General features: G+C 42.6%; 1 protein-coding gene across 4 annotated transcripts in view; it reads left to right on the top strand.

Moving 5' to 3' along the window:
* Nucleotides 1–3054: 3054 nt before the first annotated feature.
* kcnq5b (potassium voltage-gated channel, KQT-like subfamily, member 5b) overlaps nucleotides 3055–9006 on the top strand; it is a 146687-nt gene continuing 140735 nt past the window's right edge. For 2 of the 4 annotated variants that reach the window (XM_082536738.1, XM_082536737.1), the window contains exon 1: nucleotides 3055–3910. In XM_082536738.1, the coding sequence (XP_082392864.1) occupies nucleotides 3570–3910 (341 nt within the window). In that variant the 5' untranslated portion in view covers nucleotides 3055–3569. The remainder of the gene's footprint in view (nucleotides 3911–9006) is intronic. The other 2 variants (XM_082536739.1, XM_082536740.1) reach the window with 2 other exon arrangements.

Genomic DNA, 9006 nt, shown 5'->3' with positions numbered 1-9006 from the left:
GACAGGATATTTGGAACTTTGGATCTGTTTAATATAATCATCCACTATCATAATATATATGACAGGAAAAGGAAGGAAACATCACCTTTAAAAATAACTATTAAAGTGAAATCTAATGGAAATACTCTGTTGCTGCTTGTATGGCTGGTTTGACCTCCTGGTTCAGGAGCCAATGAGCAGACAATGGAAGGACATCAGGAAGCAGTACACACCTGAGTAATTTGGGCCTCTCTCTATTTAAGTGGCTTCACTGGAAACAATAGTTTTGCATTTACTTGTGATTGCGTGGGTTTTTAGGCTGTGTGCTCTCATACTGATCTTTTAAGGTGACATGTTTCTGGTTTTGAGCCTACAAATGTGCATTTTCTCATCTTTAATCTTAGATTATGACCCTCCTAACACTAGTCCTTTCCTCTCTAAACTTTCTAGGTGCTTTCTTACTGCACAGTCTGACCATGTTAGGGTTTTGTCTGTTTCCAGCACTTCATTTTAGAGTTCACACGGCTATAATCAGGGTTTTGGAGTCATGTGAAATTGTCATACAATCTTTCCTTTGAGGGGTAGTTTGAGCCAGCCAGTTACACTGAGGTGTAACTGAACGTGGTTACACAGGTGTTACATTTGGCTTAAGTTATATTTCTGTTAACAAAATGGGAAAAAGTAAATCTGAAATGTACTCTTTTTTTAAAATTTATTTACAGTAGAGCATTTTTATTGCTTTGTTCAAACTGTGGCTGATGTAATACTCATACTTCTATCCAATCATGGGTCCAAAATATGCTGCAATATTCTTTAGATTTTGGCTTTGAAGTTGGAATTTAAAAATAAATGAATAAATAATTGTGGAGGAGGACTCTACTCATGTTTCCTATCACTGGTGGTCGGTACATTTCAGATCAACACATTTCATACAGAAACTGAGCTGCTATTAGGAAGCTCTGGAAATGAGTCACATAAACATAGTAATCAAGACATAGGATGAGTAATGAAAAAAGCTAAATGATGATGGGTTTTCATTATGACTGTGGTCAAAACCAGTAAAAGGCTCAAAACAAAGGTCTTTATTCAACTTTTTAATGCAACATTTAATTTAAAAAAAATCACCTATCAGTTAAAACTAAACATTTCAGACTTTAAAAACATTGAGCCCTTAATTAAATTGGTTGTTCTAATTTAAACCAGTTTATATATGCCCACCCTTTGGGGTTTTTGTGCCAGGAAACATGAAGATGGGAACGGTAAGCTGAAACTCATCTAAGCAAACAGCTTCATGCGAATTTTATTTTTAAATGTCAAACTGAATGAGAACCAGAATCATTTGCAGCTCAAAATGAAGCCGTTTTCAGTGCTGCTTGTTTCATAATGCTTCATAATCATCATTCCCAGGACTGCACTCTTCTGATGTTGTGTCTGGAATCTGCTGGTGCCACTCTTCCATCACTGAGAAAGACTGCCCGATGCACCAGTAGATGGAGTAGTTTTGTAGGAATACAGAGCAGAGTTGAGCTCTGAGGGTGATAAAGCAGCTCCTGCAGAATCAATGGATCAAAAACAGCAGAAGATGCACTTTGGTGCTCCCTGACCTTCTTAAATTGTGATGGGACTGACGCCTACCACTGGCACACACACACTCACACCTCATTCATATTGAGAAATTTCATTCAATTCAATTTTATTGACACAGCACCAAATCACAACAACACTCGCATCAAGGCGCTTTATATGGTAGGGTAGACCTTAGAATAATACATACAGAGAGAAACCCAACAATCATATGACCCCCCATGAGCAAGAACTTTGGCGACAGTGGGAGGAAAAATTACCTTTTAACAGGAAGAAACCTCCAGCAGAACCAGGCTCAGGGAGAGAACAACGTGGGAGACGGTCGCATCTGCTGCAACTGGTTGGGGTGACAGAGGAAGACAGAACAAAAGACATGCTGTGGAAAAGAGTCAGAGATTAATGCAGAGAGGTGTAAAGAAGAATTACTGTTTGCATCATGGGAATCCCCCGGCAGCCTACAGCTATTGCAGCATAACTAAGGGGGGATTTGGGAGTCACCTGATTCAGCCCTAACTATATGCTTTAGCAAAAAAGAAAGTTTTAAGCCTAATCTTATCATTAGAGATAGTGTCTGTCTTCCAAATCCAAACTGGAAGCTGGTTCCACAGAAGAGGGGCCTGAAAACTGAAGGCTCTGCCTCCCATTCTACTTTTAAATACTCTAGGAACAACAAGTAAGCCTGCAGTGCCAGAGCGAAGTGCTCTAATGGGGTGATACAGTAAGATAGGGCTTGATTATTCTTGTATGTGAGGAGCAAGATTTTGAATTCAAGTCTGGATTTAACAGGGAGCCAATAAATGGAAACCAATATAGGAGAAATATGCTCCCCCTTTCTATTCCCCGTTTCTCTCCTCTGTTTCCTGAGGGGGGGCCTCTTCTTGGACTCACGGTGGGGCCAGCTTATAAGAATATTCAGCCTGTGTGACTGTGAACAGAAGAGGAAGTTCACACACGAGGCATAACTGACATGACATTTTCTAACCAAAGCAGTGTTCAGCGTGGCTGCAGTGACACAAAGGAAACAACAGGCCGGGTTGATTCCATTCAGCCTCAGGACCCCCGCAGTTTAGAATCGTCTCTGAGTTTATGTCGGGCTGTTATGTCAGTGCAGCACCGAGACAGATACACAACAGACGGCGTGACAGGTTCAAAATGCACTTCGGCCGAGAAATTATGCGTCTCTGGTGCCACGTGGTTGCGGTGACAGCAGGACAGCAGATGACAGAGCAGCTTTGAAAAGAAAAGGGTGACACTCAAAGGCTTTTACTGTGCCAGTGTGATCAGAGTGATCAGACAAACCATAAAAACGTGTAATAAAGAATAAAGAATCGTAATACTTTCTGCAGATGTTCACTGCGCCTTCCTCTGCGGTTACTTTTCCAGCACAGAAAGTGGAAAATTCTGCAGAACCCGTGTTACCTGATAGACTTTTAAAAAACCAACAACCGGGTGTAATTTTGAACTTCTTCAGGAAATCGAATTACACGAGGAGCGACGGTTCCTCATTTGCATGTCTGCTGTCCTGGCGCGCGAAGACAAAACAACTCAGAGTGGACGCTTCTTTCTTTAAACAGCATGTAAAAGTGAGACACAATCGCCACAGCGACGACAAAGTGTGATAAAGATAAAGCCGTCGCGCGAGGGCAGCTCTGATGCGCCTGTGCACGTGGACGCAGAGGCGTGCGTGGAAGCAACAGGCGGTGAAGCGAGAGACGTCTCTCCTCGTGACATCTGTAACTTGTGATTTTGGTGCGAGCCAGCACAGGACACGCGGCGTGGATACCTTCACGCGCGGGAACCGTTGTGTAAACGCGGAGCGAGAAAGAGGGCGGTCAGAGGAGTGACGGCACACGGTGCGCCGCGCGCTGCTCTCACTCCCAGCTCGGCTTCTAGTGGGGTGCCCGTCGCACGTGCAGTTTGTTGTTCGTGCACGGCGGGACTACCGGCGTCGGGAGACGCATGCTTGAAAAGACCTGCGCTCACTTGACGCCCGCTTTGGTGATGCCATGCCCCGGAACCACAGCGGAGACGAAGGCGGCACCGGGCTCTGGATGAGGACCTCGCCGGGGCACCGTACCGAAGGCTACGGCTTGAAGGATGTGGAGTCCGGCGGAAAGATGATGAACAACGCAGGAGACGGCTTGCTGTCGGCCCCCGGCGCCGCAGGTGCTGCCGGGTCCGACAACGCGAGGGGGAAGCAGGGAGCCCGGCTCAGCCTGCTGGGGAAGCCACTCTTATACAGCACCCAGAGCGGCCGGAGAAACGTGCGCTACCGGCGGCTTCAGAACTACCTGTACAACGTGCTGGAAAGACCGAGAGCCTGGGCGTTCATCTACCACGCGTTTGTGTAAGTTCACGTTATGATATGCGTACGGAGTTGTGTGATGCGAGGATGCACACCTGTTGATGGTCCCTGCGGGAGGGTTTGCAGTTAGAAAGCTTGATTCAGTTTGGGGCACTTTTGATATGTGATGGCTGACATGCGCCAGATTCACAGCTTTTGCACATGAAGCAGCTTCAGTGTGAGACTAACAGGTCACTTTTGCGTTAATGAGTTTCATGTGTGCTGTTAAACCCGGATCTCAGGGTCCCGGCGGTTAGGACATCTTCAGCCGTGCTGTGCGCCTTTCTTCGCTTCTCAACCAGCTGTATTTAATTTCCCGCGTGCGATTGTTTGTTGTTGTGGCGTGATAACTGTTCCTGAGAGGGAGGAAGGAAGTCGAGACACATGCTGACTGCAAAGCACCATTTTTTTTCTTTGGTGTGTGTGTTGTGTGTACACTAAGGGGAGGGGTTGCAAAGGGAGGACAGAAGCTGTTTACACACAACGCAAACAGCTCAAGTGTTCACTTTTCTTTCTGAGTCATCATTAAAGCTACTCTTTCAAACTGCATTCTTCATGAGCACATAGGATTTTCCCCTTGGTGTCGTGTGTAGGCTGTGGTCTGCGGTGGCACCTTTCATGTCGCATTCTTTTAAAAGAAATTACACTCGCTGACTGAAAACGGTTTTAAAATTTCCTAGACAGTGAAATCGAAATTTCATGTGTCGTGCGCGGTGATGGAAGGCAGAAATGGAAATCGGATCCTTTTCTCATTGCAGAGTTGGTCCTGTTAATAAATACTGTTCAGTTACAATACAGCAGCATGTTGGTTAAAGAGGACGCATTCTGCTCATTTCCAGCATCATGTTCTTGTTCCGAGGCTCAACTGGAGGTTCACATGATTCCCAGTTCAAAAAACCCAACTTATCTTTTGTTTAACTTTGCTTTTTCAGCTCCTCTCTGTTCAGCATATGCTGATCTATTGATGTGAAACTTTGGCCATATTTAATATGAGCATCCAGCACTGTAACTGTATACATGTGACAAAAAACAAGAAAAGAAAAGAGGGAAATGACATCAGGAAAGACGTTTTAAGTGGCGTATAGAGATGAAGCTCAACTGAAAATTTAAACCAAAAAAACAGATTTCCCATAATATTTATGAAGACAGGTCTGACACATCTATAACTAAATGAGTTACAGATGTGCCTGAATGACATTTTTGGGTTTTATATATTTAAGTGTGTCTCTATCTTTTCATTTGATGTGCTGCCTCCTTTCACAGTGCTGCATGAATTAGCTGCCATTGTACTGGAGGAGCAAACAAAGAAGCTGTTGGCCTTGGACTCGTATGATCGACTGCGTGTGATGTTTATAACCACCTAACTAGTTGTAGAAAACATTCGGATATATGTTTTTAAAACCTCTGATTAGTCCAGTTCAGTTTTACTTAGAGCTGGTTCACAAAACCAGTCATCTCAAGGTGCTTTACTCTGTAAGGTAAAGCTCTTAATACCTAATACTAGAGAAAACCACAATGATCAGATAAGGAGATGAGCAGCGCTTGGAGGCTGTGGGGAAGAAGATCTCCATTTTAACAGGATGACGCTTCCAGCAGAACCAGGGTTAGGGAGGAGCAGCCATCTTCTCCATTTGATTGGCTTTTCTTTGTGTAGCTTTTTGGCAGTGCAGAGGTTAGAAGGATATGAGATTTGAACCACTGAGGCTATGGAGATGGACATGTGCACAGTCCAACAAAGACATTGCATCCGTCTTATCCACACGTCAAATACTGACTGGCTGAAGAGTTGGTTTGAACAGAAAAGGTAAAGACGACTGAGCCCACCACCAGGAGGCAGAACTGTGGAAAAAATGTCAGTGGTCAGAAAAAAGTACAATTTAAAGCACAAACTGTGATTTCAACAGACAGTTGTAAATGTTTTTGGCTTAAGAAGAAGACGTTCTTCGTATATTATGATCTGTTATCTCTCAGGCATGGGGCTCAGGTAAATGACCAGGAACAGCATTAAATTAACAAGAATGCTTATATTACAAGCTGTTCCACACATTTTTGACACTGCACCCTGGTGACTGTGTGCAGATACAATATGGGTTATTTGGCCTGCAAAGATCTGCCTTCTGACATGGAGTCGGCTGCACGTAAAAAATTAACATTACCAAAACTTTAAGATTGAGCCTGCAGAAGCATGTTGCTGTAACTGCATGCCTGTCTTTAGTTCACAGTGAACAGAAGCTCAGTTCCCTGGAAAAGCCTCCATATCTCTGCTGGCAACAATGCAAGTTATGCTCTTTTAACACAGGAATTGTCTTGTGGAAATAAAGGTACAGAGGTCTTTGTTTCCACCCAGTAAAGTTGTCTCAGCATCACCTTTTCATTTTGATGCAAATCGAGCTAGCTGCAAGTTGAGCAGTTTTTCAGCTGTCCATTTAGTGCAGCTCGCACACGGTGAAAGAATCACTCTGCAGACCACAGCTACAACTAGGGCCAAATTTCAGAATCAGAATCAGAATCAGAATCAGAATACTTTATTGATCCCTGGGGGAAATTATTTTTTGTTACAGTGCTCCATTTTAAACCAACATTAAGACAAGACAGACAATACGCTAACTAAGAATAGTACAATATATACATATATATACATACATACATACATAAGTCACTTATAAATAAATATTTGGAAAAGAAACATGTGTAGTTGTAGCAGCAAACAGTGTGTTAAGTGGATGCGTTGTATTTAATTTAATTACAATTTAATTAAAAACCAAAATTGGTCAAAATTTGCAAAGGGCTGGATTTGGTGTGAACCTTGATTTTTGACACGGGGTTTGAATTATCATGCTTGTAGCTGGCTAACTAATGGGACAATAAGTTTTCTCAGTTTCTACAAAAGCTGTTTCTGAGCCACTGGCTCGTCTCACTCCGTACAAGTCTTGCTTCTTTTCCGTGGAGCAGCATCTGCTCCCTGCAGTGTTGGGTTAAAATTGGATAGTACAATCATCAACCAAAAGCTACAATAGCAGCTCTGTGTTACCTCAAAGATAAGCACTGTTAAGGCAGTTTGATGTTTACTAAAGTAGAATTCGACATAGAGACATGGATGGATTTACTAACCCCTGCAAGTGATTCCAGCTGATTTTCAACACTATATTTCTAAGCTTTAAATGTTTCTGTGACCTTTACTCCAACAAACCCTCCCATTCAGATTTGTTTGTATATTAACTAAAAGGCCTAAATTCAATGATTTGCTACAACCAAAATAGAGAATCTAGTGTTTGTGACCAGTCAGGGGTGTGGGTTTGTTTTACAGCCTTTCATGTAAACTGCGTCATGGGCAACTTTTTTTTTTTTTCCAGGAACCAGAATTTTGATTTTTTTTTTCTAAAATCCAGATTTGAAACTTTTGAATTACACTTGCTCTATATTTATTTTTAGCATGAACGTGCCATCGCTTCAGCCCCAGTACTTTGAGCCATCCAGCTTTATGCTGACCTTCCGTATTCCCCTTTATTGGAGCCATAGCTTAGACGTACACCAGTCGATATGCTTTAGTTTGCTGTTTTAGTTAAAAGCTTGACTGAAAACTGCTAATTTACATATTTTATGAAAGTGAGTTAGTCACATACGCCCACAGGGATCTTCAGACTCCTCACATCGGCGCTCTAAAACATTAGGAACGCATGGTCGGGTGGCCTGGAAGTTACTGAATGCTTTTCTTTCATTCCTGCGGCATCAAGCTTGAACTGGAGATGTGGGAGGAGGAGTGAACTCTCACTCGGCCCTTTGCTGTCTCTCCTGTACTGTGATGAATGGAGCTGTGATGGTTAGTGGCCTTGAAGTTATACTGGTCTGCTTATAGGACAGTTGTTGAAGCCGAGTGTGTCACCGTCACAGTTGTTATCTTTGAAATAAGATGACATCCATGTCCATATGATGTCAGACCTAACTGTGGTTCACCATTAAAAGCACTGCAAGCGTATTAATCAATCTTTCTTTAAATCACAACTCAGTAATCGGAGCACTCACTGGCTGGTGTGTAGGGGAGAGTTGGCTCAATGGACAGGAAAACCTGAAATTAACTGAAATTGAAAGAAGCAGCAAGGTGATATTTTGCTTTGGGGTCCATTTCACATTCTCATAATCCAATTATTCGGTGAAACCGGTGGTTTAAATGTGTTTTAGTAACCCAATAAGTACCTAATTTGCAAAGAAAAGCCTTGCATGTTGGGCACCCTCAGAAGAAGGTGGTTAGTTTAAATGCAGGTTTTGCACACGGTGTACCCGATACACAAATGGTAGCACTGTGGGTTAGCTTGGTAATATTGTAAGAGTTTGATAATAAAGAGGTGATTTCTATCATGTAAGCAACAACCAGGTAATGGTCACGAGTATTATCTGAGTATTGTGTACTTGGGGCTGAACAGTTGGAAAACATTTAACGTGCCTTTTTCTGCTCATTTACCCCCATATTCCTTCTTCAACTCTGCTAGAATAGATTTGCATGGTTCACATTTCAAAGTCCTCACCTGCCTTAAAGTGGACCTTGCTGCTGCCTTTAGTTCATCCCCTGTCTGAACTAAGCCATTTAAGCTCCTCCCCTTTGAAAGGAAGGGTCCGTTTTAGCAGGCATTCATCTGATTGGCTGCCGTTCATACACACGAGATTAGAATGAAAGGTGGGTGTGGTTTCTGTGCTCACATGCTTGCCATGATCATTAAGGGATATCCCCCTCTCTGACGTCAGAGTCAAGAATAGAAACAAAACTGTCTGAAACTGAGCATTTTGGGGCAGGAGAAAAAAAGTTATAGTACAATGTTAGGAATGAAAGTCCCAGTATGCTGTTAATAATGTGAAAGCAATGAGGTACTATCGATAATTGTATTATAGGTTAGCGTTAGACTAACATCATCAGAAACATGAAATAAAGTGATAACATAATCTAATCTTGGAATAAGTTCCAAGTATTATCCATTCATGGTTATTCTGAAATATAACCATGGCTGAAAAATTCTTTCTGTTTCTATTAAAATTCATTCCGGTCGTAGATTAAACCAAACGTTTGTGTGGAAACCCTTTGGTTGGGTTTCTGCGAACTAATCACC

This window comes from Aulonocara stuartgranti, assembly GCF_965226115.1.
Source record: "Aulonocara stuartgranti genome assembly, chromosome: 6".
Lineage (NCBI taxonomy): Eukaryota > Metazoa > Chordata > Actinopteri > Cichliformes > Cichlidae > Aulonocara > Aulonocara stuartgranti.
Note: the sequence above shows the minus strand (reverse complement) of the source record. Positions and strands in the feature narration are given on the sequence as shown.